The following is a 27,999-nucleotide window of genomic DNA, read 5'->3' on the forward strand; positions in this document are numbered from 1 at the left end:
ATGACGAAATTCTGAACTTCCAAAAAACAACACATAAGATAACTTGGAATTGCCATTGGAATATAAACAAAATAAATCATATCCGTGTCATTCATACTTAACGTTTAAAGTCCATCCATTCCAGTTATTAATTTAGTTCTACGCGAGATTTTGATTGAAACTGATCAAAAAAGTTTTACTCGCGCGTACTTTACTCGTTAATATTAATTTATACAGTAATAGAATCAGCTGATTATAGATGTTCCTTACACCTATATAAGCAATAAAACGTTTTAAGTCTTCTAATAATATGAGATTGGTGATAATAACAAAAAAATTAATAGGAGGAATTTAAAAAATAATTAATAATGGCAAATTTAAGTAAATTAACACAACGCAATGAATTCATAGCCATTTCTGGTATTGCCGCAGCGGGAATATTGTTAGCAATTAGTAAATATTCTCGAGAGCAAAGGTATTTACATAAGATTTTAAACAAAACAAAAATAAAAAGTGATTTTGAAATGTTTTTAATTGTAAAAATGGTCATGAAAAAGTTTCAAAATAATTCACACAATGCTAAACATCAGCAGTGGCAAGCATGACTTTCTTCTGTTGTTTAATATTGCATAACCTTCTCACTTTCGAGACTTGAAAACATAATCAAAGGTTCGCTGTTATTAAAAGATTTGTCTTATCAGATTTTTTTTCTGAAGTGAGCAGCACAAAAAAATAAACTTAAAGGCTATAAAATTGACCCTTGTTTTCATCATGCGATATACTGAACTTGAAAGGAAATCCAAATTAGAATAAATTTACATTTTTTGGCAACTGCCAATAAAAGAAAGTAAACTAGTTCCAAAATTATAAATGGACTTTGTGATATGATATCTTGTTCTGTAATGCAATAAAGTTGTGTTTGATCTTATGTCGTAATCACACATAATACAGCCGTTCATTAGAAAAACCGGTTTAGAATGATGAAAATCGAAGGTGATTGAAAAGCTTGCGAGATGATGATGTAGTTTGGAAATTCAAACAATGTGATCAACACTTTTGGATCTCACAAGATTTATGAGAGCGTCCAAAATAATAACTTTCGTACCTTAACAAGCTTAAGCGTTCAAGTGTGACGTCACGCAATGAGATTTGTATTTCTAATGAACAATATTCAGACATTAAGCAAGGCACACTAAGACATGAATTTAAAATTAAAAACAAAAACTTGTTTTTTGGCTTGTTGTGATTTGTGTCCTCTACATCTTAAGTTAATGCATGACTTGATATTTCTAGGCGAAAAAATTTACGACCAGAAGATAAAATTGAATACTTTATCAATGAGAAGAAGGACACAAAGCGAGTTAAAGCTCATGTCAATTCAAAATTCTTCAGCCAGTTGAAGTTCCTACTTGGTAAGTATTCTAAACTTCATTACGTCGTGAATAATGATTGTCGGCATATTAATTATACCTTAACAGTAACCTATGTAAATTTGTTAGAATGTGACTAAAAGCTTTATAGTAAGTTTAAAATAATGACTTTTTCATTGAAAATGACTAACGATGTGAAATATGAATGAACTTTGAAGTTCTACTTCTAATTTATCAATTACATCATCATTTGTGTTGATAAGGGCATTATCGCAATCAAAACTGTTCACCTGGAATCAGCATTAAACTCCATAAATGAACAAAAAATTTTGTAAAATCATTTGGACTTTCCAATATTCAAGATTTTATCTTAGCATTTCTTAAAGAGCTTAGCACAGTATTATTAATCGGATATGACAATGATTGAGACAACGAAAAAGGAATTGCATGTATTTAAGTTCTAGATTTGTATTTACAAATTAGTTAGACTCTTGCGGTGGGATTTCTTGAGAATTTTCAAGGTCTTCTAAAAATAAACTGTAAAATGGTCAACAACTCTTTAAGCTCTCTAATTTTGATCAGAAACTGATTTATAATTGAAGGATTATTTACAAATGATGTCCACAAAATATCCAATTTCACGAAGATAATACGCCAAAAAAGCACAGTGGTGCGCAACCTTTAATTTTCTGCTATACTCCCAAACGGTAATCCTGGACCGAAACCGCACACGTCATACAGTTCATGGCATTGAAAAGCAGAAATGTCGCGAAAAACAGGTTGTCCTCCACTGCATTAGAACAAATCTTTTATAAACATTCTAAAGAAATGAAGACACAACATTTACAGAAATAAAAACTTTGCCCTCAAGATCAAGGTTTAAATACAAAACGAACGCTTGCCGCATCAACAACATTTATGTACAATGTCGTTAATCTCTTAATAATTTTTTCTTTAGGAATTTTGATTCCGAAAAAGTTTAGCGCTGAGACTGCACTTTTAGTGACAATCGCATCTTCCTTAATTCTCCGTTCGGTATCTGATATATGGATGATCCAAAATGCAACAGTTATCGAGAGTGCAATCATTACAATGAATAAACCTAGATTCCGAACATCGTTGGTGAAGTTTTTAGCCGCAATGCCAGCTGTAAGTAGACAATAAATGATTATTTATACAAATTACTTTTATTACACCTTAATTTACTAGATTGCTGTTGTTAACAACGTACTAAAGTGGAGTATAGGAGAATTGAAAATTCGCTTCCGAGCAAACTTGTCAAAACATCTCTTTGATCAATATCTTAAGTAAGTATTCACCTAAATATCATCCACAAATTCCATATTAATAACTTAATTACTTTAAGGGGATACACCTACTATAAAATGTCTAATCTTGATAATCGTATTGCAAACGCCGATCAGCTTCTAACAACTGACATTGACAAGTTCTGTGAATCAACTGTTGATCTTTATTCAAATACATGCAAGCCTTTACTAGACGTATTTATTTATATTTATCAAACTACAGCAGCCATTGGCGCCAAAACTCCTCTTATTATCATGATGTACCTAATGTTTAGCGGTGTTGTCTTGACACATTTACGTAGACCAACTGGAAATCTTACAATTCAGGAACAGAAACTTGAGGGAGAATATCGTTATGTAAATAGTCGAGTAAGTCATCACTTCTTCATGCTGTTGCACATTAAATATAATAAGCTTTTTTCTTATAGCTGATAACAAATTCGGAAGAAGTAGCTTTCTATCAAGGAAATACACGAGAGAAACTTACAATTCACGCTAGTTTTAACAAACTTACTGCACACTTGAGGAAGTTCTTGGAATTTAGGGTTGCAATGGGAGTTCTCGATAACTTAGTTGCAAAATGTAAGTAGAAGCAAAATATACTCTATGCTGCAGTATTCAATAACCGAATGCTTTTTACAGATATTGCAACTGGCATTGGTTTCTATGCTGTATCTATTCCATTCTTTGATAAAAATAATAAATTACTTACGGACGATACCGATGGAGAACGATTAAGGGTATGTAATACACAATAGAAAATTGGAACAAGATATCTTATAAAATTTATTTATAGCATTATTATACATTTGGAAGAATGTTGGTGAAACTTGCAGAAGCTATTGGTCGTCTCGTACTCGCTGGACGAGAGATGTCTCGATTAGCTGGATTCACACAAAGAATGGATGAACTAATTAGAGTTCTAAATGAATTAAATAGTGGCAAATATGTGAGAACAATGGTCAACAATTCAATAAGTGCTGATATGGATATTGAAGTTAACAAAGGAATCATTTCCTTCCAAGATAACATCATTAAGTTTGAACGAGTTCCACTTGTTACACCAAATGGAGATATTTTGGTGAAAGAGCTTTCGTTTGAAGTTCAATCAGGAACAAACGTTCTTGTTTGTGGTCCAAATGGTAAGATATCATTTACATTTTGCATATCTGTTCATGTTGTAGACCAATAATTCAATCCACAGGTTGCGGCAAGAGTAGTTTGTTCAGAATATTGGGAGAACTTTGGCCATCATGGGGAGGAAAAGTTACAAAACCTCCTCGTGGTAAACTCTTCTACATTCCACAACGTCCTTACATGACCCTTGGTACACTACGTGATCAGATTATCTATCCTCATACATATGAAGAGATGAAACGACGTGGAAAATCCGATCAAGATTTATACAAATTTTTGGATATAGTTCAATTAAGATTATTGGTGCAACAACGTGAGAAAGGCCTTGACTCCATTGAAGATTGGATTGATGTGTTAAGTGGCGGAGAGAAACAAAGAGTGAGTATTAAGCATGCTAATTTTTTTTCACAATGTATACTATGTCTTTTAATTCACAGATTGCAATGGCACGTCTATTCTATCATCATCCACAATTTGCAATCCTTGATGAATGCACAAGTGCTGTTTCAGTTGATGTTGAAGGAAGCATGTATGAATATTGTAGAGAAGTTGGAATCACTCTATTTACTGTATCACATCGAAAATCATTATGGACTCATCACGAATATTTCTTAAGATTCGATGGTCGTGGTAGTTATGAATTTGGAAAGATTGATGCATCAAACGACCAGTTCGGTTCCTAAAATGATTATTAAAAGACATTCCTATTGAAGAAAGAACAAAGATTCTTTGTCACAGGTTTCATTAAGCATTATCGGAATTAAAATCTAGGTTTTATGGGTTCTATGATTAATTTTTTTTTATTTTCTGTTTGTGATGCATTTTCATTGAAATTATACATTGAATTTAATAAAAAAAAGATGGATTACTATGTTTAAAATAAATTCCTAATATTGCACAAGGTTAGTTCTTTTATTACCCATTCTGTCACCAGATACAATTATAATTCATTGGTACAAAATTATTACTTCCTACATATTGTTGATGATTATAATTATAATGTCTATAATCTACATTTGTGTTAATATCATGTGGAAATGGAGCACATGAATTTAAATATGGAGCTGGCGGCGGCACATGATTGGGTATATTTGCAGGTGGATAGTAGATAAAGTTATTTGGATTATAATTTATCATATGTGGATATTGTGGCATAAATATTGGCCAAACATAAAATAAAGGTGGATGCTTTACATATCCATACATCTTCATGTCTGCAACTGCTGAATTGTTCTCTGTAAAAGCTAAAAACAAAACAATATTTTATTAGCATAAATTTCTAACGATCATTTTAAATTTAAATCAGGTATTTAATGAAAATGGAAAATTACTTGGGAAACTTTTCGGTGTCGTACTTCCAATTTTCATATGGAAATTATCGTCGTTATCTACAATAAAATAAGGTTCCTCTACGCTTTGTTTAAATAATGAGTACTTCATAATATCACTCTGCTCGTCGTAAACATACATACAGCATTCCTATAATGAATAACACAATATAATTAATGTCATCAATCTTAATATTTAAGTACGTACTTTAGCATGAGAATGCTTGCAATGCTCGCAAATATTGATATGATTAGGCGTTGATGTCCGTTCCAATTGAAATGTTTCGAATTTCAAGTCTATTGGATCTTCTATTTCACTTTTTGCAATTTTAATTTCATTTCTAAATGCCGATTTTGACGTTGTCTTTCTTTTTTGTGATTGCTTATTTACTTTTTGGTCATCAGCAGATGGAATAATAGTTTCGTTTGACATCACGGGAATCTAAATTGCAACTGACGAAAAAAAAAAATTAAGAAAACAATAAATAAACTTTTTTTTGTAAGTTTAAAGCATAATAAAATGTTTCAGCAGGTATATTACTCAGGTACCTGAAAGTTACAAAAGATATGAATTGATCATACATTACATGACAATTATTGTATGTAAAAGAAAAGAAAGCAATTTAAATTTTATAGCATTTATTTTACTGAATTAGGTATTGTGACAGAAAGGAATAAAACGATATATTTAAAGAGGTATAGGCAATACTCTTACTAGTGCCTTTAAAACATCTTCGGTCTTAAATCGCCAATTTGCGATATCTTTACTAACTTTACACCATTCTTCGCCATGTTTTGGTTCGGCTGCGATACATCTCTTTAAGACTTCCTGTTGTTGCTCTTCTGTCCCTAAAAGAAGCTCAAATTTATAGAAATATCCCCAAGCGTCACCAAAATCTGGCTCTATTTTAATCGTTCGATGAAACCATTCACGACATTTTTGTGTCTTTCTCTCACTCCAAAATAGTTTCGATACAGCAAGCAGGACATGTGGATCATGTTCACATTTTTTCAAAGCATCAACTGATTTAGACTTTCTTAATGGCCTTGATTCAAGGAAAATTGCTTCAGACCACAGTTCACCAGATGTTGGACAGTCTTGAAGTGCTCGAGCCATTAAAGTATTTGCAATCTCCTTCATTCCTGCACGAATTTCGACTCGAATAGCTGCAAGCCATAAAAGTGCATTTTTGGGATTTTTCAAGCGACCTCTTTCGAGAACAGATCGTGCCTTGGTCAAGACTCCTCGTTTCTCTTCTAGAGCTGATAAAAGTAGCCATAAAGGTATTGAATTTGGACACTGTTTAAGTCCAGTATTGTAGGCTTCAATAGCTGCATCAATTCGTTCTTTTTGTTCCTCAATTTGTCCTTTCATCATCCATAATTTCGGGAACGATGGAAAGACTTTAACAGCTTCATCCAATAAATTCAAAGCTTCTTCAAGATTATTCAATCCCCATTCCAATTTTGCAGACTTCATCATAACTCGAGGTGTTGGTGCTGAGCTTCGAGCTTTAGCAAGTAACTTCCTGGCTCTTTCATATTCAGCATTCTCAGATTCAAGCTTAACGGCTGCCAACCAAATTTCCTCTGAATTTGGATTAGCCTGGAAAGCATAATTTAAGATACTTCTTGCAGCAGGAACATCGCCAGCAAGCCATTTCGATTTTGCTCCCATGAGCCATAAAATCTCTGCTTTTGGACAATTTTGAACAGCTTTTTGAAGTAATGTCTCTAAACTTTCACGAGTTCCATATTGTTTTTCAAAATGTGCAGCACGTAACCAAATGCTCTTCTTTGTCGGAAAGACTTGTAATGCATGAGCATAAATAGCTCGAGCACATTCATATGCATTTTCCTTAGCACAATTATCAGCTTCGTCAATCCACGTCTGTTTCCTATCTTCCTCCTCAATGCCAATACCAATAACTGATTTTATGATAGCTTGACATGTACGGACACTTCCTGACTTTTCAGATTCAATAGCTTCTTGTAGCCACTGTTCACGATTAATTTCAACTCCATTAGCACTAAGTGAATTTATAGCACGATCAATAATTTTCTCAACCATTGGCAAGTTTCCGTTTGCTTCCTCTAATTTTGCAGCAGTTGTCCAAATTTGTTTGTCTGTTGGAATATTTTCACGTGCCTTATTTAAAACTTTTCGTGCATTTTCATATGATTCAAGACGAGCAAGAGCTAGCCACAATTCGACACTTGTGTTACAGCATTCGACAGCACGTGATAACAAGATTCTTGCATCATTTGGATTCTCAATTTCAACAGCTGCTTTCCATAAACGAACTGAATTCGGGATGTGCTCTAATGCCTTACGGAACACTCGTCGTTTTGCTTTCGTTTCTGTTTCTAAATCTGCAGCTTTAATCCAGATTCTTACAGACGATGGGATATGACGAACAGCTTGAGCAATTACTCCTTTAGCTGTTTCTGGTGGTTGTAAACGTGCAGCTTCAAGCCATAAATCTTCACTTGTTGGATTTATCTCGCAACCACGCATAATTAAATTACGAGCCATTTGAACTTTGCCTGTAACTTCCTCTAAACGACTACTAGCAATCCATGCTGGCGGATGCTGTTGATTTGTTTCGCGTACACTTTTAAGCAGCAATCGAGCTTTTTTAATGTCATTAATGTCACCTCCATATGTTGGAATCATGCTCTGTAAATCAGTCAAATATCCTTTTGGATCAACGACAGTTTGTCCAGTAACGGAATCAGAAACTTGAGATAATTTAACATTCATAAGTGTATTTCTAGCTTGTCCAATTTTGCGTAAATCTAAATCTCCAGAAACAGTCAACACTCCTGGAACCATTGAAGCTAACCCAGATGTTGGATCTAGTGTCGTTGCTGATTCCCCGCCTAAATTTCGTGACAAAACGCTGTCAGGCAAAGGAGTAAATTTCTCAGCTCTTGGATTTCTTTGTTTACGATTTCTTGCATCACCGACTTCTGGAAGTGACGCCCATTCTGATTCCGATACTGATGCTAATGTTCTTTTAATGTCTGAGAATTGTTGCTGGATTTTTGGTCGTTCTTGACGATATTGTTCTAAAAATTCTTTTTCTTTTTTCTCACGATATTCACGACGCTTTTCATCCATTCTTTTGTCAATTGATTCATAAATTGCGTCAGCTTCCGCATCATCTTTGTCGTACGGATCTTTTGAAAACAATCCACTTCCTGAATATCCAGAAAATTCATCGTAATTTGAATCATTTAAATCTTCATCATCTTCCTCTTCAGCTTCATCCTTCTTTTTTCTTTTTGTTGGCGGTGCATGTCTGTCGTCGGATACATCATTTTGATCTCTTGCTGGACCAATATCGGATCGTGTTGTAAATCCAGTTGCCCTAAATTAAAAATTTATTTGGTGATTAGTTTTGAACAATTTTATGAATTAATTATCAACTCTTACCCTCTGCCAACACCAGCCACATATCCTAAGGGGGCCGGAATTCCCAGAAAATGCTTTTTGTTCTTATTTGCAATAGCATTTGATGACATTTTTATTTAAAATTAATCTTGGATTTCTCTCACAACTTTTCAATGTTTACAATCGTTTAAAGCCAGAGTTGGTAACACAAAAATTTTAATCTAGGAATCGTTGATTTACTACGTTGGAGAATATTTATATTATTTGAATCTGAAAATAATTGTGTTTGAAATTTAATGATTTATTAATTGTTTGCAATGCCTTATTTAGATTATTTAATAAAACAGAACGCTTTTACCAACTCTGGATTTCAACTTCATCACAACATTCGTCAAAAAAGAGATTTAAAAAATTTAAAACCGTTAAAACTTAACGAAGAACTTTTAAAAATGTGACACTCAAATGAACCTCATTGTCTTAAAAATTATAATGAAGATGCTCATGATTCATAATTTTAATGATCTGTGAAGCATTTATTAATTTTATCATATATGTGTAGGTAGATCAAATTCAATCAATCTTTGTTACAAGTGCATTCCTCAATAAGAACAAGGAACCGTTATGGAATGTATACTGCCTTTTTCATTCACTGTACAATCAGTATGAATACTTGGCATGCAACAATAATGAGAGTATAAATAACCAATGGTATATTCATTAAATGATAGTCATAGATGCATTAGCTACATGTACTTACTTAGGTATATTAAAAATTTAAATTATCAATATAAATATTTAAAATCCTCTCAGAGCAGCGAGAGATAATATGAGAGGAATTGTAATTTGCGAGAGTAAGCACATAAATGAATGAGTACATATCTTCCAAATAGACAGTTCCTAATCAGCTGTTCGTACTACAAGTTCAACAATTACAGTATTCATTGGTGTAAATTAGTCGTTCTTTATTGTGAATAATTATTTAGTGCAATTAAATACTACGTTAATTAAGGAAAAATCAATTGTGCACGAATATGTCTACAACACAATTTGAATCATCGCCAGAATGGTTAAATAAAGATTACATTAAGTTAATTTTATCAAAAATTGAAAGTCAAGGCAATCCAGAATTGGATGATTTTGAATTAAGCGCTGGTTCCGCACAAGGGCAAAATTTCGCTGGGGTTATAATTCGCGTGACCATTAAGTATACGTTAGATGGAAACAATAAGCATGTTACTGTAATTTTTAAAACATCGCCCACTGCTGGAGCAGTTAGTGAGCTTTTAGAAGATCTCGATGTTTTCGGTGGAGAATTGTGCGTCTATAAGAGCATTTTAAGCGGATTTGATGAACTTTTGCCGGGATTTAAAATTGCTCCTAGGTATAAATTTTAAATTTAGATAACATATCTGTTAAAATAACATTTAATTCGTAACTAGATTATTTTATGCCGATGATAAAGCTATGGTATTAGAGGATCTTACAAAATTAGACTTTGAACTCGCAAACAGAAAAAATCATTTTGATTTAAAGCAAGCAAAACTTGTGCTGGCCAAAATAGCCCAATTCCACGCACTTACAGCAACAATGTACCAAAAAGATCAAAGTTCAATGGAACGTCATATGATTTCTGCTCATGATGCTGAAGAAATGACACCTTTATCCTTCTTCTTCAGTGCGAGTCTACAAGAGTCTTTAGAAACTATTCGTAACTGCAATGACCTTCAACAGTTTGTTGCATTTTTGGAGTCCTTCGATATCGTACAAGAAGAAAAGAGTATTTACACACGAAATGATGACGACAAATTTAGAGTTCTGAATCATGGTGACCTGTGGATCAATAACATTTTCTTCAAATATAATGATGCTAAAGAGCCGATTGACGCTTTGCTTGTAAGATAAACTTAATTGCTGTATAAAATTACCAGCCCGAGCAGCACAATATAGTCGCTGTGTCGCCACCTTGACGGCATGACATGAGGGTGTCCTGACAGTTATGTGACAATGTCCAGACATTATTGTCCAGTGATTGTCATTTAACCTATGTGCTGCTCGGGCTTTTGATATTCATAGTTCATGCCACTATTGCTATGCTCATAAAAATTATCGCATCATTTACATCAAGTATTTTTACTAATTGTCACTTCATTTTAGGTCGATTATCAAGAAAGCTATTTTGGTTCACCAGGTATTGATTTCAATCATTTTCTCTACACTTCCTGCAATTATGAGGTACACAATAATCACATTGATGAGCTGATCGTGTTTTATTATGACAACCTTGTATCAACATTGAAGCTGTTAAATTATGGAAAAATTCCATCATTAGATGACATCAAATACGAGATAAAGAATAAAGCTAAACAGGGGCTAATTGCATTGTTATCTGTTGTTCCAGTCCAAATGATTGAAAATCCAGAACATGCAAATCCAGAGTATTTCCTTGCTGACACCGAAGAGGCTCAAGTTGTCAGACGTGAAGTATATGGCAATCCTCACTTTGTTGAGACGCTTAAATTTTTCTTACCAAAGTTATCAGCTCAAGGCGTTCTTGGTCAAGATTGACAATTAATTCATAACATTCCTAAAAATTTACATGCAAAACTATAATTAACTAAAATATTTATATTTACACATTTTAATAAGCATTAATTATTCTATTCCGCAAATAAATTGTTATTGTTTACCGACAGAAAGCATTTCATGCAGTTTTAGTGCCCAAAAATGTAAACTCTCAAATTCTCTTCTGGATAAATTAAATTTGAGAGAAAATTCACCACAGCCGTGAAAATATTGTGGTGAAAAATTCATTTGCGCAAAAGCATATCCTCCACAGTTCCTCTCCTTTCGTTCATAACATCGCTTGTGACCGTCAAATTATCAGTTCATTGAATTGTAGAAAAAATTGTTTATAAATCACAACTGATAACAATAATCTTAAAAAGATAGTACTACGGTAAGTTGAGTTTGTTATTTTATTCATTTCCGATTTTTGGTAAGCACCAAGACATTGGCAAAAAGTGTAAGAAAAAAAAATGCATGAATAATAAAAAATTTGAGAACTTACATTCTCTCTGTATCTGCGCATGTGCTATAATGTGAAAATAAAGAACAGATGTTTTGCTTCCTCCCAATACTATAGTTTACTTTGTTATCTCTACATGCTTTATTTGATAGGTAGACTCAAATGTTTTTAATAAGATGAGGAAGTGGCTTCTGTGTCATGACTCACTATGCATTTATTTACCTCCATCGAACTTTTGGAATTGAGTTCACAAAATTTTACAATTTTATATGCTAAAGAACAGTTATAACGGAACACAGGATAAATTTAATATTTTGATGTTGACCTATACCTACTTTAAGTTGATTTGAAAAATTGATGCGCTTAAAATTTTGACCGGTTATAAGAAGTGGACATTAATTGTAATCAAATACAAAGGTTCTTTTTTTGATTTTATTTTTATGGTAAAGGGTACCACTTCTTTGATGACATTTTCATTCTGTTGACTCAAAATCCAATAATCACTACATGTGGATTCATGCATGTTCAATAATGCATTTTTTCTTCGCAACAATTAAGTGCGGTCACAATCACTTGATCACATCTACTTCTTCAAAAAATTCTTTACAATTCCCTTGATTAAGGTCAACTTACCTTTTTTCACAGAAGAAATAACTTCCGCTATCGAATTCTTAGAATAGAACAATAATATAGGGTTACATATAATAATTTACACAAGCTTTAAACAAAATCGACACTGCGATCAATGGATCTGTTGTGATATCCCAAGAAATTATTTAATTAAAGTCACATTAAGACAGTGGTACAAGCACTGTGTATCATAATACATCTATGAGCAAACTGAGTAATACATCCATGAGGTCTTTGAGAACATGCTAGAAAAATTGGAACTAAATCAAAAATTTTACGAGAATTTCCAGAATTTTTCAAATAACAATTTTCAATTCATTAACTTGTCGCTAACTGACTATATTTGACTAGACAATGATAAACGTACGGAAAACAAGGAGATTCTGTTTTTTTTTTTTTTTGTTGAGGTAGAAACAGTTGTAATTATAGTTTAACCAACGCATTCCCGAGCAGCACAACATGTTTGCTAGAGCTTCGCTATATCGTCGTATTAAAAGAAGGACGAAAATTTGCCTTGACGGCTGATTTCGACCCATTTTACGGTTCACCGAATTGTGTCACTCGGGAAAACTATTTTTAGAGTGGTTTAATCTAGGTGACTTATTATCAGATTTTGAAATTCTTTAACCGTAACTAAACATCCAAAATTGACATTGATTATTTAGACTTAATAATTGTTAAACATAACTATCCGGAACTAAAAGAAAAGATTTCTAGAAAATGATCAAATTTTAATATCATCTGTAAATAACAATTCTAATCATCACATGTTTAATTCTGTTATTGTATACATAAAGTACTTATATTTACTCAACTTTAATACTCTCCATGCGCACTATACAAGTGAATTTCTCAAAGCAATACTCACGAGAAAATATAAACATTAAGCTTTGCGTTTATTTCACTTATTCTGTGTACTCAATTCGACCGCATCACACGTACATTCAGAAGGAATCGCGAAATAAGAAATAATAATAAAAAGTTAATTTATTTTTGTTCTATGTGTTGTAAAGATTAATTTTCTCATCGGAGCGAGCAACGCAATTGAGAACAAAGAAGTTAATAAAAAAAAGTTCAGTGTTAGTTTTGGAGAAAATCTTAAAAAATAAATAAAATCGTTCCTTAAACTTATTATTTTATGGTAAGAGCATGTCGATTAAGTTTATGCAGTCATAAATTTGCACGAAAATCGTGAAGTGATACTATTTATAGTGATTAATAATGAAAAGAAGAAAAAAATAAATCAGACCTGTGGATTCGTCAGACAATGACATATAAATGAACTACTTAAATATCAAATAGAACATAGAAAAGTTTACACACATCACGGATCAGTTGTGGGATTAATAAGAAGTTGTTTAACATTGATCTACAAAAAGTTCACATAGAATAATTAAATATTTAAACTGTATAGTAGTAATGTTCATATTTCTGATCATAGATCTTGATGCATAAATTAAAGTGTTTGTATAGCACAAGCTATAGAAATAGAACATAAAAGTCTCATGATTTGTGGTTGAAAATACAACAAGCTTCTGAAATATTTAAATCCAGCTAGAGTAAATACAAAATTGTTGACTAATTCTATTCTTCTTTGTGTTTCAACTGGAAGTGCACACAATAAGACTGGAATTATGATTTATATTTACCTCCTGTGCTTAACAAAAACTGTTTGTCGACATTATGTCTAGATAATTTACTACTTTTTTGTTCAACAAACTTACCCACTAATTGAGGAACCATCTGCTTTTACAACTCATAAACATTCAAATTTTGTGGCTTTTTTGTGTCATTGCAGATTATTTAAATGAGTACAAAAGGAAAACATATGTGCGATTTGTGACCTTAGCCTGTCATACGCAATAATAACTATTTAAGCACTAATTCTAATGTTCTTAATGAATACATAATCAGATTTTGATGGATTTAAAAATTGACATTTATGTATACTTCCTACTTTAATCGACACGTGTAATTTACTGATTCTAAAATTAACTCCTTTCGAAAGCTACACGCTGTTAAGTACGCACTTTAGTAGGGGGTTGATTACTAATTGAGTTCGTGCTTCAGGGATACAGCTCGACATTTTTTGAGGAGGATAGGTCTGAAATATTTTTGTATGGATTGAGAATATTTAGAGGAGGAGGGAGGGCAGGCGGATTTGATTAGTATTTTTTGTATAGATTTTATTCCAAAAAGATAGTGAGTGTCGGGGTTTTTTGACCCATTGGTACTCAGCTTGATATTTCATTTAGTTATAAAATGATAGGCCATGAGTGCAGGTCTACAGCCTTGGATGAGGTATACGTTTATAAACTACTTTACGTAATGAGTGGACGTCCCTCTATCATTTATTAAATACCTTCCTAATTATCGAAAATAAATTTCAATAAATTAATGATTTATAGTAACTGCATCAATACTCCACTAAATTTGTTGACGATTCGTGTGTTAAACATGTTATTAAAATGTATTGGTGCAATTAAATTTTAGTAAAATTTATTTTATGCTGTATACTTTTCCTGTTGAATGATTGATATTAATTAATTACGGTATCGTTAATTTCATCCAGATTTTTCCATTGAACAATCGCGTCATAAATCTCTCCAAATACAAGCAGAGTCTTATCAGTACTCAGTAACGTTGGGAAATGAACTTTACAACCAATACACAAAAAAAAGCCCGACGAAAGCTTTTGTGCCAATGAGATTATGATAAGTCAGTCGTATTTATTATTATGACATATTCAAGGGCAGAATTTTATGGATTACTGATAAGGAATTGATTTGAGGGTAAATATTTGCACTCTCAGCTGGTTGAGATATTTTTAAAGTATTGTCGTGCTCCAAAAAAAAAAAGCTTCATCATGACTGACTTTTTTCACATTTTAGCACGATTGATAAACATCAGAATAATAACAATAATTCTAGTTATAGCTAAATAGCAAATTATCATTCATGCTTCCTGATGAAATGCGTCACATTTTTATTAGCACATTAAACTCAAGTGTCGGACATAGAGAAACGATTTGCATTTTGCAAGCCATAATTTATTTTCTTTAGATTTCTCTCGAAGTTTTAGAAAGCGCGGAAATTGAACTTTGTCGTTAAAGTCTTCCTGAGGCTTGGTAAATTAGTCTCCATCATTATTACATGATGAACATAAGTCACATTATACGAATCACGTTATTTACATCACTTTTATACAATTATTATTTCTCTGTACTTTTTATTTTTGCTACATTATTATTATTATTTTCACAACTTTATTCCATTGGCATCAGAGAAATCCGTGAACCACAAAACTATTATTAGAGATTGAAAAGAGAAAAAAAACTTGTTTAGTAAACACAAATGCATTAAATTGCACTCGATTGCATAAACGTTGACGGTATTGACTTAGACTTTTAAGCTAACGTTTTTTTCTCAACTCAAGGCAATTTTATCCATCGTTTTCAAGCAATGAGCAATGTTCTTGCAATGAGTATCATGTTGGAAACCCGATCGACACATATTGGAATGATGTTATCAAGGTGATTAAGTGAAAGTTCTAAGCATACTATGGTTAAAAGTAAACTACCAACTCGTCCCCCCTGGATACCTTACTTTAAACCTATACTTTGAATACTTACGATATTGTACTTAGAACAGCAACCTCGGCGCCATTTCAATATGTGCAGATCGGGATTTTCAACTTTCGTACCTACTTTGAGCAAATTTCAATAATAATAACAGATTTTTTTTCTGTTTTGTACATGATTGCCTTAGTTAATGAGTAGCTGCTCACCAAAATAATTACTGAACATTTCCTAAGATAATATTTGCTTATGAATCGCGATTAGCACACAAAACAAAGTATTCATTCAATTTTTTTCAAATAACAGCGACTCGTGCAACACGAAGAAAATTTTAGAATTAGTATATCTCGGTTATTGCTGTTAAACGGTTAGAAACAATCATTTTCTGTTGAAAATTGATATTCTCATGCATATGATGAATTTTGCATTTAACTATTTTATTAGATTTCTATAAATTTGACAACAAATTCCGCAATAAAATGACAAATGTGCTAAAAATATATAAAAAAATTGAAAATAAAGTTTTAGTGCCGTGAAGGAACTGAATTTTAATATTTTGACAATTCATTGTTTTACATGCATAGATCAAAGTAAGCATTCAAAGTGGACATTTTTGGTGCTCATAATGAGATGTCAAGGAATAATATAAAGCAACTACGGTTAACATTTGGGGTTACTGTATGTCAATCATTACCCAGACCTGGAATTTAATGACTTTACTTCCTTAATTTGCTGACCTTACAAATCATTTGTAATCTATTGCTTTTCTCAGTAGTGATCTATTACTAGATTCATCATTGGATATGATCTTTAAATATTCAGTGCCAATAACAATATTATTATTATTTAAAGCTTCCTTACAAAGGAGACAGAGAGAGAGAATTAGTTATTTATCAGATCTCAAAGTCAACTTTGATTGTGTATCGAAAAGTCAACGTGAGGCTGATAAATTTCATACAAAATTGGAGTCGATTTCGAACTATCATAAAAAGTTAACCTTAAAATTTAAGTGAAAAATTCGAGCCAAAACATTAATTTTTGTGTTTTTTCCAATTCCTTCAAATCTGCTCCATGCATCATCTTTGAATTATGATAATTTCAAGCCAATCAATTATTGTCAGTTGACAATGCTTTACGATAGCTTAACATAAAACAAATTAATATGACAGATTCACATGCAGACAAATTACTCGAAATTTTGTTCCTAGCTGAAAATCAAATATCAAATAACAATCGCCAAAAAAATTATTGCCTCTTAATAATCATGACCTTCACAAATGAAGGCTAAACAACGGATCCACAAGATGAAGTGTTTTAATAATTATTCGAATATTTTTTCTTCAAATATTCTTCATCTGAGCTTTGAGTGTAATACACATGCACTTTAGTTTGTGAATGAACAAAACTTTGTTAAAAATAACATCAAGTTTTATTCAGATTAATACTGTCATATATCTTGGATGAAGAAATCCTATTATCCACAAAAAAAAAAAAATGCAAATTCTTGTATTGCTAAAAGTCAATCGGAACTTCCTAAAATTCTTATTCCGAGTAGCACAAGTGAAATAGTCTCCGCTACGACTCGCTTAAGGCTCCATCCTCTAAATGGCAATTAGTATACTCACCTTAATGAGGGTGCTTATGAGTATACTTAATCAATATAAACGAGCATGTTCAATTTTGTTAACATACTCATGAGCATGCTCTTTGTATGTTCGGTGCCATTCTAGGGAATCGTCTATTGACGTTAATTACAATCAGCATGACAGCTAGCCAGCATGCAATTTGAGGAAGTAACCATTGGTGTTAGTAAATGTTTCTGTAACTGATCTTCTTATGAGCCTGACGAGACGAAGCCTTTTTCATTTGTATCGTTCGGGTGTTTTGGAATTTGTTGCCAATCTTTTGTAGAACTAGGAAAAAAATAAGAACGGATGGTTAATTCCGATTTTTTATTTGACATTTCCTGAATTAAACGGTTCTCTTTGGGTATTTCCATCTATTTTTAACACTTAGTTTTTTTTGCCTACTATTTGTGCAAAGTTCAAAAGTCATGCGTAAATCAGTGCTCTTTCGAAATATTTTTGAGAATTGTTTGATCAAGTATTACTTCATTCCATTCCCGAGCCACTCTAAACTCAGTTTTAGCTCCCATTTGAATCAAAATTCAAACGATGTAAACGACCAACAACAAACTGTCATCCATATGAGAGAAGATACTCGAAACACTTCAAATAAGTATTTTCTAAGAAATAATTCAAGGACATGATTAAGAAACACTGCTTGCTATCTCCTATTTTGGAACTTAATGCGTGATTTGTGTTGTTTCTAATAATAAACATTTTTTTCTGCAAGTCATGGTACGTAAAAAGAAAAGCCATACAAAAATAATACATAGCTGCACTTTCAACAGCTGTAGGTCATGATAGTTAAAGATTAGTCTAAATATACACTTACACATTGCAGTAGTTATGCTGAAATGCACGCGATAATGATTGATTACGAAAGCAAAAGTGTATGTCATTTTACAGTCACTTAATTCCGCTAGTTGCACAACTTTCTATACTTTCATCTATTGCAACAGAGAGAATATTTTCATCGAAAAGGAAAATGATATGCCGCAACTGATTTTATTGCTAATTTAGAGCTAAACACTCTCATACTCATACAGTAGTACTCAATAGTATGTAGTGATGATTATTATGAAAAAGTTGAGTAATATCGGATTGAATTTTTTTTTCTTCTACCTCACAATGGTCTTTAATAGACTTTTGAAAGCATTGAATTTTAGCTGCTAAAGAAACGCTTCGATTGCCCTTGAATCAGCAAAGTTAGAAATTTTATGGGATTTTTTTTTAGACTCAAAAAGCGGTGAAGCATTGAGCGCAAAAATGAATTATTATTTTTATTTCTTCTTGTATTATTTCATACATCTACAGCACAAACTTCAATGTGAAGGTTTCACGTGTTTTTAAATAGTAAGAAATCTCCTTTACAAGCTTAAATAATTTCTAAATGCCAGAATGATCAAAGGCTAATAACTTAATAAATTGCTTTTGATTCCATGTGTATATGATGATGATCTGCCAACAATGTCTTGTTTTAAACAGATTCACTTCTTAAATGAGCAGCTAAAAGCTCTCTTAATAGAATAAATCGGTTAATCGATCCAAAATCCGGTACCACACCAACGTGACTCTGACATGGAGTTAGATTCTTGATCGACTATCCGATTTGTGCTATTCAGTTAATAAATTTGTATTTATCACTTGTGTAGAGATCCTATGGATGATTAGATGAACTTTATTTGATAATTCATTTCCATTGGATTGCCCTTTACACAGAAAAAACTTGCAATTTCCATACTACATCTGCAATCAATGTAAATTGCACTAAAGTGCATCTTATCCCATTACGCTTGCTCTATGTGCAATAAAAATCGATTGAAGTCATCATTTTGCGAAATGAAAGATTTGTTGCTGACTAGTTAAATTACAGGAAGGTCAAAAATAATGAGTTGAAAATTAAAATTGTTAGGAATTTCAATTAAGAATGATGCAGAATGAATTTCTTCGTGCTTTATGGCTGTACTGCATAATAAAAGTTCAAAGTACTAAAACAAATAAAATACAGTCATCTGTTGACTGAGTGACACATGTCTGCAACTTGTAACAAAGAATTTATTTCAATAAATTTTATAGTCAATGAATTTTGCTTTACAAAAAATTTGGAAATTGTAATGGAAATATAAACTAATGTTTTGAACTTTTTGGATGTGAGTCATGCATTTATTCTTATTATATCATTGAGAACAAGCTCGTTGAAGAGATAAAACAACAATTCTTCTTTACAAATAAGTTTAATTAAAGAACTTCTTTATAGATTAAAGTAAAAATATTTATTGTTTGAAATTTGTAAACAGACTAAATATTTACTTGAAGGGGTCAACAACTTTAAAAGGGGAAAATCAACTAATTCTAGTTGCAAATACAGTTTGAATAATAAATGACAATGGATCTATTCTTAACAACATTTGGTAAGGAATGAGATAAAATATTTTATTGCTTCTGTGTGCCAAATTAGTGCGATATCAACACATCAATCAAAGACTAAAAACTCATCAAGAATCTTTTACAATGCACGTTTCTTAAAACTTAAAAACTGCATTAGACTAGTATTCATTTTAAAAGCAACCTTGTCATAAAAAACAGTCAGATATTATCACCTCCGCAATTTTAATTGCTTGAAATACATTTGAAACAGCCAATTTTATAAAGAACTGACTGTTAAATTCAACTTCCTTAATTTACTTTATATAAACAAAATTTTTCGGACGACAAAAGACTCTATTCGACTGTTAATTGGAAGCCTTACTTAGCTGGAGGTTTATTACGTTCCATTGGAATTAGACATGGTTGTTATAGTTTATTTGTGTCGGTAGGGCTTGGAAATGCAAATTTGGTTTATCCTTCAACTTTATAGTTTTAAACAAATTTGACAAATAGCTTCTGCCATAAACTTTTGATTTTTTCTAAAAACAGTCAAACTTTTTAAGATCAGCTGACATTTAACATGCTAATTATTTGATTATTGGCTATTTTTCAAGCTGCTAAAAGATGGTAATTTCTTAAAAGTTTAATAAATTAGCAAATTTTAAGAAATTTTTAAATGAAAGCTTGGAAACTTGTTAATTTCTAAGCATAACTACGATTTAACATAGAAAATAATATCCAATTAGTCGAGCAATCGATGAAACTCCAACATTTCAGTTTACTTATAAAAACGATCGATAGACATCCTGATTTGATTTCCCACGAACCTCAATTTTATAGTCTATTAAAACTTTACATAATTTCAATTCATTATTTTATAGTAAAATCATGTTTTAAGGCTTTTCCGGCAAGTGCGAATAAATTTGCTTAACATGTGAAGCGATTCCACTAATTGAGATGAATTTATAAATCAAATTTTAATTTAGCATGCATCTGTACACAGTGAGATAATAGCATTTTAAATAAATTAATCTATGTGTTTGTCAAATACACTAAGCAAATATAATACACAGGTCTCAGTGTAACTTGTCGGCGAAAATGAAAAGAGAGAATATTCAGAATTAGCATCAGATAGTGCGATATATTCTCGACTATTGTGCGCATTGTAAATAACAAAATAGAAGCTTTCGTAAGTTCTTACTGTTAAAGACAAAAGAAGTATAGCATTTTGTTGCACATGAAGTAATTCATCACAAGGTGCCCGGAGACAATTGATTCAGATTCTAATGTAGATCCAGGGGGCATTTAGTTAGGGACCCTTTTTGGACAAAACCCTAGAACTTGATAGCTAGAAACATGATTATTACCAAATCACAGCTGAAAGCCAATAAATTCTTTTAAAGCTTTCAGGAATAATTTAGATCTTTTATAAGTGCCTAGTTGTTCAGAACCGACACCAATCATAAAAGGTGTTAAATAAAGGTCATTAAAAATTTCTAAAAGTAACGACTCTAATACTATTTTTAAAATTTTCCAATGTCTATAATGAATAGTTCCATACACTGTCAGCTTGTCAGGTGCTTCATAAATGATTAGCAGATTATTGATTGCATTTACTTTGTATACCTTAGTATAGACTTCAATTAACTATCTTCATTTTTTACTACATTTTCAGAATAAAAAATGACATTGAGGTGATGACTAGTGATGTACAGCATACATTGTCAATCTAAATGCAATGGGTTGATTTATCAGAAGTCGATAATAGAAACTAATTTGGAGTGAGACGACTAGTGAAAATATTTTTATAAGTCTAAAATTACCGTATCTTAAAATAAAATAATATCAAAATGCCTGCTGTGGTATCAAAGTTCTTATCGAACGCTGTGGACACTTATGAGCGTCGAGGAAAAAACGTCGAAGTTATCTCAAAGACTCTTTTATCAACAGCCGTACTTGCCTATGTGATAAAGATATCATATCCACATATTAAGCGTAGAATTAACAAAGGAAAGAAAGTAGCAACAGCAAATGGAAATTGTGCAAATCATAATAACAACAACAACAATATTATTGACAAATACAGTAAGGATGAGAAAGCCAGTCAGCTTGCGATTGAGAAGATCAAAGAAAAAAAGCTTAAGATTATTGAGAAAAAGCTGAAGCAACCTGGACTGAATTTAGAATTTATTATGCAGCTTAAAAAGCTCGTTGAGATTATGATACCAAAATTAATATGTCACGAAACTGGATTACTAAGTGTTCATACATTGTGCCTAATATCAAGAACATTTTTGAGTATTTATGTTGCGGCCATGGAAGGTGCGATCGTCAAGTACATAGTTCGAAAGGATGTCAAAAATTTCGCATGGATGTTAATGAAATGGTTTGGTATTGCAATACCAGCGACATTCATTAACTCCATGATTCGATACTTAGAAAATAAATTGGCTTTAGCATTCAGGTAAGGCATATTGGGGTCATTTATAAATGATGTCAAATTGTTTTTTGGGAGAAAAAGTTCTGAATCACTTAAATGCTAGAGATAAAACTGGAAGAAAATTTAAGAATCCTAATTTTTGATTGACGTCACTTATGAATGACACCTTTATTAATTAATTTTTTTGCCTCTGCGGAATTAAATTTGCCAGCTGATTACAGTATGCAAATATTTTCGAGTTATTGACACTAATTATAAATGAAATATGAAAGAAAAAGAAAGAATTTCGACTATGTATGTACGTGCAAGTCTTGCAAGGTCAATGTCGAAATCAATGATCATATATATTTCGATTAATTAAGAGATTTAGACTTGTTTCAGTGCAAGTATGTACCTACTTTCAAATCTTTTTTGCAAATTCGGAACCTCCTTCAACTGTCATCGACATTTAAAAAAAAAAGCATATGTAGTGAACAGTTTATTTTTAAGTGTACACATTTCGTAAGAGTACAATTGAAATGCAAAGCTTTTTAATTTGTACTTGAATTAAATTTTCGATTTTCATGCTATGTTGTGTACATACATTTGTTAGAAATGTTTTATTTTGGGCTATTTTTAAATTTCATTCGGATACCATTGGTACCTGACAAACATTATGAAATATTCTTTTGGCTATTTATAAAGTAGGCCGGTGATTTTTTATGAACTATAAAATGACACTCAAATTCGTTTTAATTTTGGAAGTAATATGTTGTAACGTTCATTTGAGATTTAAATAATATTTATTTTTCATAGTTCAATACCCTTTTCTGATAAATTATCAGTTTGTTATTGAACTCCAAAGAGTGAAGATTATCGTGAAGAAATAAATCCACTTGTATTTCATTTTAATTAAATATAGAGTTTCAAAATCATTATCAAGTACTTTATTGTAATACTTTCTTTGTACATGCTTATCAAATTGTGATATGTAGATTAAGTAAAGAGTGTCTGAAGCAACGACCCAAATCCTTGAATTGATCATTCTTGATCATTATGATAAATGTATTATTATTTACAAAAGGAGGTTTACAGCTTGTTTTTCATTTTAAACGTGATTGCGACAGTTCCAAATACCAGAACAGCATTCAATCGAATTCTTTAAGTCTTTAATTTATTAATGCCTTCATGTTTTTTTGCGAACGGTTTGGAATCTCATTAGCTATTTCCTTCAGAATAGTTAAAAACATTAAGAGTGACTTAATTTATTCAATTTGCAGGCTTAGTTACATTAATGAGTCGTGTTAAAGTTTGTTGCGTAACTTGTGTCTCTACGTGCCTTTAAATACATATGCTGAAGAAGACACTATAAATCATTTTAAAATTTCCTTTTTGAGCATCCAGCACGTTAAAGTTTGAAACTAAAAGCATCACTAAGTATACAAACTTGAAATCCATCCGCTTTAAAAATGTACATGTGCTTGTAGCTTTTCATCATGAAAATCTAAACCGCTATAAAAACCATATTTCTATTCTGCACATAAATGTGGAATGCAAGTCATGGCCACTAAGCCATTCTGCAGTTTTGACATTCACTCAGTGCAGATGCATATCATGCAATTTGTGTAGATGAAATACTCGTCGACCATGCAATAGAACTTAAAGTTACAGTGTCAGCGGGATCATGAAAGCCTTGAGTTCTTCGTCTATTTATCTATAATTGTTATTATACAGGTGTTTACTTAAAGCCAACATGTTTTCTATCTTTGGCTTTTAGGCTTATCTTCATAAATAATTACAATGCTAGTACAGCGTTGCTAGCGAATTTTTTACTTTCAATTTATTTGCCAATTATGACATTGAAAATGCTACAAAATCACAATTATTTCAAGCTTAATGCAAAAGAAGTCTAGTTATTCCTTTCAAATGATACAAGATCAGATATTGAGTAACATACATATTTAATCCTGACCTTTCCATTTTAGTGACAAGACTTTCGTTTCTAATAATTTACAAATTTAATTCCAGAACACGTCTTGTGAATCATGCCTACAAACAATACTTTACAAATCAAACGTATTACAAAGTGTCGAATTTAGATGGAAGGATAGAAAATGCTGATCATCGATTGACTGAAGACATTTCAACATTTGCAAGTTCCGTTGCACATTTATACTCACATTTAACAAAGCCATGTTTTGATTTGATGCTTATCGGTCTTGCATTAGCACAATCGTCATACAAAATGAAAGGTAATGATTGCTTCTTTATGTCTCATTCCATGTTCCTTAATATTATTTTTAATCATCCAGCCAACATTGTCAATGGACCACTACTTGGATTCTTTGTTATCAGCACCACTGCACATATTATGCGAATTGTATCACCAAAATTCGGTCAACTTGTGTCTGAAGAAGCTAATCGCAATGGATACTTGCGACACATTCATTCGAGAATCATTACAAACGCAGAAGAAATTGCATTCTATGGTGGACATAAGGTATAATTCAATTATTTTATTATCCGTCCTAATAACAATAATTTACGTTTGCAGGTTGAACATACACAACTAAGTGAAGCATATCGACGTCTATGTAGACAAATGAACACTATTTATTCACAAAAACTGTGGTTTGTCATGCTCGAACAGTTCTTCATGAAATATGTAATGACTTTATAATTTTATGACAATTTGTTGTCTCACTGATTCTCTTCCATTATTAGGTATGGTCGGGAACTGGCATGGTTATGGTTTCTTTGCCAATTCTAACATCAAGTCAAATTAGCAACGATGACAAAACGGGAAGTAAAGTTAGTGAACGTACACAATACTTTACAACAGCTCGTAATCTTCTCATATCAGGCGCCGATGCAGTTGAGCGACTTATGTCTTCTTACAAAGAAATTGTCGCACTTGCCGGATATACAAGTCGTGTTGCAGGCATGTTTCAAGTTTTTGATGACGTTTCAAAAGGAATTTACCAAAAAACTCTTGTGGCTGATGAAAACTCTGCGCAAGGAATTATTGAGTTTAAGAATGGACAACCAGTCGCTAATGGTAGGATTTTAAGGATCTAAACTATTGCTGTAAACTAAACTATTTGTTTGATTTCCAGGACAAGTATTTTATGACGAGGAAAACATGGCAATCACATTGACGAACGTTCCTGTTGTTACCCCAAATTGCGATATTGTTGTACCAAATTTAACATTAAGAATAGAACCAGGAATGCACTTATTAATTACAGGACCTAACGGTAAAAGCTTCAGTTATCCTTTTAAGCTCTGCATTCTTAAAGCGTTGCTTATTTTCAGGTTGTGGCAAAAGCAGTTTGTTTAGAATTTTAAGCGGCCTTTGGCCAATTTATGGAGGAGAACTTCACTTACCAAAAAGTTGTGAGGAAAAGCCTTGTATGTTTTATATTCCACAGGTAAGGAACTAATTGATTCTTAACAGGCAAAGAGACCGCTTTTAGGTACCGAAGTAATTTCTGTACAATAAAAGCATGGTCCTTGCCAGTTTGAGCAAGAATTAAGGAATTGAAGCTTAATCAATATATTTTTAGCGTCCATACATGTCAATCGGAAGCCTTCGAGAACAAATCATTTATCCTGACACACTTGAAGACATGATTGAGAAGAATGTCACTGAAGAAAAGCTTAAGGAAATTTTAAGAATGGTATCATTAGAGCACATAGCCGTTCGTGACAGCTTCGATGAAGTTAAGGATTGGAAGGATACATTGAGTGGTGGAGAGAAGCAGAGAATGGCAATTGCTAGATTATTTTATCACAAGTAAGCTTTGGCACAAAACATTTTATTATCATTGACTTACAAATGTTCTTTCCAGGCCACATTATGCTCTTTTGGACGAATGCACAAGTGCAGTGTCTATCGATGTTGAAAGCTCAATTTATGAAACAGCCAAAAACATGGGAATCACTCTTTTAACAATTACACATCGACCAACTCTTTGGAAGTTCCATTCTCACATTCTTAAATTCGACGGAATGGGTGGCTGGATATTTGAGCAATTAAAAGAAGAATAAGATAAATTCTAAATACCTAATTAAATGTAACTTTTATAAGTTTTAGTTAATCTTTTTTTTGGGTAAAATGACTTGACTACATCACAATTACTGAAACATTAAGCTGTGATGTTTGTGGAATTTATGTGATTAATAAAAATTCTTTATTTAAATTAATAAAAAATATAATTAGTTCATTCTTATGCTTTTGCCTGACATTTCATTAATGTCTTCAGTGCTGCGGAATGGATGTTTTGATCGAGTTTGTCTGGAAATAGGAAAATTCATTATTGGACATTCTTAATACAGAATAGACATCAAACTTACAGATTTTATGCATTCCTTTGATAGGAAAGCGAATTGGAAGTTCTAAAGGATTTTCACAGATAAACACAAATGGACTTTCCGATTCACCGTCAGGGTAAATTTTACGATATTCCTCTTGTGGTAAGCATTCAGTGACATTGACACATCCCAAGAGTACACCTGACGGGTACTGTGTTGGGAAATTAAGGTTTTCATCATGATAATGCATTCGATAAAAGTTTTCTAGTTCCTTCACTTCATCTGGATTTACTGGCTTAGCAGTCGATGCAATCCATAAACGTCCACGATGTGAAGTGAACCAACTTCTTCCCTCATGTCTCTTAATTCCAGCAACTAGAAGTGATGCCCAAGGTTGATGCATTGAAATGCATGACTTCAAATCAGACATTTCTTGGAACTCTTTGTCTTGTACACGATTGTAAACTCCATCGAAGCCAGTCTTAGATTTTTTGAGTTTTGGGAAGTTCTTTGCGATATTTTCATCAAATATTGGCAACTCATTGAGCATTTCTGGATTAGCACCGCCATATGAAAAATTGTCATTTGATGTTGCATCCATAACTTGTCGAAGAATTTGTTCCTCAATCTCTTTTGGATATTCTACATCTTCTGTTACTTTACGTCCAGCAAAATCTAAATTATATTTTTTATGCAAGCGACTTTCATGCTTATGCTCTCTTAATTTGTCTTCTAAAGTTTTTAGCTTCTTACGCTCTTCATCAGATAACCAGACTGAATTAGCCTTAAAGTAGTCAGACTCATCATCTATAACAGTTGTTCTCTTCTCACTATTCTTATCATATTCAAGCAGTTTGTCTCTTTGAGCTAATGCACTTTCTAATCCCTTTGTATTCATCAGGGATCTCTTTAATTGATCTCCTTTCTTAGTCTGGGAGTTAATTATCTTCAGTTCCTCTTCCGTACATACTAAATTTCCACAACATAGACAATTTCCGGATCCTTCTTGCTCACAGACAATTCTTCCACAATATAAACAATTATTAATTAATTTATGTTTACTAGCTTGACAATCACATTTGACTCTTCCTTTAAGCATGACAGTATCATTAAGTTTTCCATCTTTTCCATAGAAGTTATAATATTTAGTCTTCTTCTTTGCACCGGTTCTGACTTCATCATTTTCAGACTTTTGACTTGCTGTCAATATCATCTGTTTTGTATGATTTGATGGAAAAAGCTTCAGTTTGAGAGCGTTAAAGAAGATACAGTGCTTCTCATTTGTAAGATCCAGTAATGTTTCGCAATGTTCTCGCAATTTTTCCTCCGAATCTATTCCTATAATATAACTAATCATAAAAATTAGTGGTTTTTATAGATTTTTAAATTTAATAGTATTTACTAAATCATCTCATCCGTAACTTCGAATTGTAATAAGTTATTTAACTTCTCTTTTAGCCACGAATCCATTTTAATTATTCTTTCTTAGACTTATTAACAAAAATAATGAAATTCCAATAAGAC

The 27,999-nt window shown here is 32.2% G+C and overlaps 6 protein-coding genes across 8 annotated transcripts; 3 read left to right on the forward strand and 3 right to left on the reverse strand.

Annotated features, from left to right (window-relative positions):
• The first annotated feature begins 148 nt into the window (after nucleotides 1-148).
• On the forward strand, nucleotides 149-4,694 carry Abcd3 (ATP binding cassette subfamily D member Pmp70). The gene is made up of 10 exons (XM_070652482.1): nucleotides 149-454; nucleotides 1,273-1,391; nucleotides 2,308-2,498; nucleotides 2,559-2,656; nucleotides 2,716-3,025; nucleotides 3,085-3,238; nucleotides 3,299-3,396; nucleotides 3,453-3,798; nucleotides 3,861-4,171; nucleotides 4,231-4,694. Exons 1-10 carry the CDS (start codon nucleotides 348-350, stop codon nucleotides 4,474-4,476), a joined length of 1,980 nt encoding a protein of 659 aa, XP_070508583.1. The 5' UTR covers nucleotides 149-347; the 3' UTR covers nucleotides 4,477-4,694.
• Nucleotide 4,695: 1 nt separating this feature from the next.
• Nucleotides 4,696-5,554, reverse strand: LOC139099288 (uncharacterized). The gene is made up of 3 exons (XM_070651713.1): nucleotides 5,330-5,554; nucleotides 5,125-5,272; nucleotides 4,696-5,037 (listed from the first exon to the last, which is right to left on the reverse strand). Exons 1-3 carry the CDS (start codon nucleotides 5,552-5,554, stop codon nucleotides 4,721-4,723), a joined length of 690 nt encoding a protein of 229 aa, XP_070507814.1. The 3' UTR covers nucleotides 4,696-4,720.
• Nucleotides 5,555-5,743: 189 nt separating this feature from the next.
• On the reverse strand, nucleotides 5,744-8,727 carry Prp6 (pre-mRNA processing factor 6). Its single transcript, XM_070652495.1, has 2 exons — nucleotides 8,561-8,727; nucleotides 5,744-8,495 (listed from the first exon to the last, which is right to left on the reverse strand). The coding sequence occupies exons 1-2, from the start codon at nucleotides 8,647-8,649 to the stop codon at nucleotides 5,810-5,812; spliced, it is 2,775 nt and encodes a 924-aa protein (XP_070508596.1). The 5' UTR covers nucleotides 8,650-8,727; the 3' UTR covers nucleotides 5,744-5,809.
• Nucleotides 8,728-9,400: 673 nt separating this feature from the next.
• LOC139099614 (uncharacterized) lies at nucleotides 9,401-11,217 on the forward strand. Its single transcript, XM_070652130.1, has 3 exons — nucleotides 9,401-9,899; nucleotides 9,958-10,411; nucleotides 10,673-11,217. The coding sequence occupies exons 1-3, from the start codon at nucleotides 9,550-9,552 to the stop codon at nucleotides 11,081-11,083; spliced, it is 1,215 nt and encodes a 404-aa protein (XP_070508231.1). The 5' UTR covers nucleotides 9,401-9,549; the 3' UTR covers nucleotides 11,084-11,217.
• Nucleotides 11,218-11,319: 102 nt separating this feature from the next.
• Abcd1 (ATP binding cassette subfamily D) lies at nucleotides 11,320-26,393 on the forward strand. 3 transcript variants are annotated; one of them, XM_070652111.1, is made up of 10 exons: nucleotides 11,320-11,474; nucleotides 21,418-22,206; nucleotides 24,190-24,413; nucleotides 24,474-24,661; nucleotides 24,716-24,826; nucleotides 24,886-25,219; nucleotides 25,278-25,418; nucleotides 25,477-25,592; nucleotides 25,728-25,957; nucleotides 26,013-26,393. In XM_070652111.1, exons 2-10 carry the CDS (start codon nucleotides 21,593-21,595, stop codon nucleotides 26,209-26,211), a joined length of 2,157 nt encoding a protein of 718 aa, XP_070508212.1. In that variant the 5' UTR covers nucleotides 11,320-11,474; nucleotides 21,418-21,592; the 3' UTR covers nucleotides 26,212-26,393. The 3 variants fall into 3 exon arrangements, with proteins under 3 accessions (XP_070508212.1, XP_070508203.1, XP_070508219.1); XM_070652102.1 differs by lacking the exon at nucleotides 11,320-11,474 and adding an exon at nucleotides 13,097-13,314; XM_070652118.1 differs by lacking the exon at nucleotides 11,320-11,474 and adding an exon at nucleotides 16,214-16,340.
• LOC139099623 (activating signal cointegrator 1) lies at nucleotides 26,323-27,999 on the reverse strand. The gene is made up of 3 exons (XM_070652140.1): nucleotides 27,878-27,999; nucleotides 26,518-27,824; nucleotides 26,323-26,458 (listed from the first exon to the last, which is right to left on the reverse strand). Exons 1-3 carry the CDS (start codon nucleotides 27,943-27,945, stop codon nucleotides 26,391-26,393), a joined length of 1,443 nt encoding a protein of 480 aa, XP_070508241.1. The 5' UTR covers nucleotides 27,946-27,999; the 3' UTR covers nucleotides 26,323-26,390.

The sequence above is a fragment of the Chironomus tepperi genome, unplaced genomic scaffold, assembly GCF_022539635.2.
Source record: "Chironomus tepperi strain 1889 unplaced genomic scaffold, CSIRO-AGI_Ctep_v1 contig_48, whole genome shotgun sequence".
Lineage (NCBI taxonomy): Eukaryota > Metazoa > Arthropoda > Insecta > Diptera > Chironomidae > Chironomus > Chironomus tepperi.

Excerpts from the sequence above, each read along its gene's own strand:
- LOC139099623 (XM_070652140.1), bottom strand. The coding sequence starts at position 27,945 with ATGGATTCGTGGCTAAAAGAGAAGTTAAATAACTTATTACAATTCGAA. Across the intron at positions 27,825-27,877 it reads GTTACGGATGAGATGATTTA|TTATATTATAGGAATAGATT; the intron begins GTAAATACTATT and ends TTTTATGATTAG. Across the intron at positions 26,459-26,517 it reads CAAAGGAATGCATAAAATCT|ACAAACTCGATCAAAACATC; the intron begins GTAAGTTTGATG and ends TCCTATTTCCAG.
- Abcd3 (XM_070652482.1), top strand. The coding sequence starts at position 348 with ATGGCAAATTTAAGTAAATTAACACAACGCAATGAATTCATAGCCATT. Across the intron at positions 1,392-2,307 it reads CCAGTTGAAGTTCCTACTTG|GAATTTTGATTCCGAAAAAG; the intron begins GTAAGTATTCTA and ends TTTTTTCTTTAG. Across the intron at positions 4,172-4,230 it reads GTGGCGGAGAGAAACAAAGA|ATTGCAATGGCACGTCTATT; the intron begins GTGAGTATTAAG and ends TTTAATTCACAG.
- Prp6 (XM_070652495.1), bottom strand. The coding sequence starts at position 8,649 with ATGTCATCAAATGCTATTGCAAATAAGAACAAAAAGCATTTTCTGGGA. Across the intron at positions 8,496-8,560 it reads GTGGCTGGTGTTGGCAGAGG|GGCAACTGGATTTACAACAC; the intron begins GTAAGAGTTGAT and ends TTTTTAATTTAG.
- LOC139099288 (XM_070651713.1), bottom strand. The coding sequence starts at position 5,554 with ATGTCAAACGAAACTATTATTCCATCTGCTGATGACCAAAAAGTAAAT. Across the intron at positions 5,273-5,329 it reads GCAAGCATTCTCATGCTAAA|GAATGCTGTATGTATGTTTA; the intron begins GTACGTACTTAA and ends TATTCATTATAG. Across the intron at positions 5,038-5,124 it reads GACACCGAAAAGTTTCCCAA|CTTTTACAGAGAACAATTCA; the intron begins GTAATTTTCCAT and ends TTTTGTTTTTAG.
- Abcd1 (XM_070652111.1), top strand. The coding sequence starts at position 21,593 with ATGCCTGCTGTGGTATCAAAGTTCTTATCGAACGCTGTGGACACTTAT. Across the intron at positions 22,207-24,189 it reads AAATTGGCTTTAGCATTCAG|AACACGTCTTGTGAATCATG; the intron begins GTAAGGCATATT and ends ATTTAATTCCAG. Across the intron at positions 24,414-24,473 it reads ATCGTCATACAAAATGAAAG|CCAACATTGTCAATGGACCA; the intron begins GTAATGATTGCT and ends TTAATCATCCAG.
- LOC139099614 (XM_070652130.1), top strand. The coding sequence starts at position 9,550 with ATGTCTACAACACAATTTGAATCATCGCCAGAATGGTTAAATAAAGAT. Across the intron at positions 9,900-9,957 it reads GGATTTAAAATTGCTCCTAG|ATTATTTTATGCCGATGATA; the intron begins GTATAAATTTTA and ends ATTCGTAACTAG. Across the intron at positions 10,412-10,672 it reads AGCCGATTGACGCTTTGCTT|GTCGATTATCAAGAAAGCTA; the intron begins GTAAGATAAACT and ends ACTTCATTTTAG.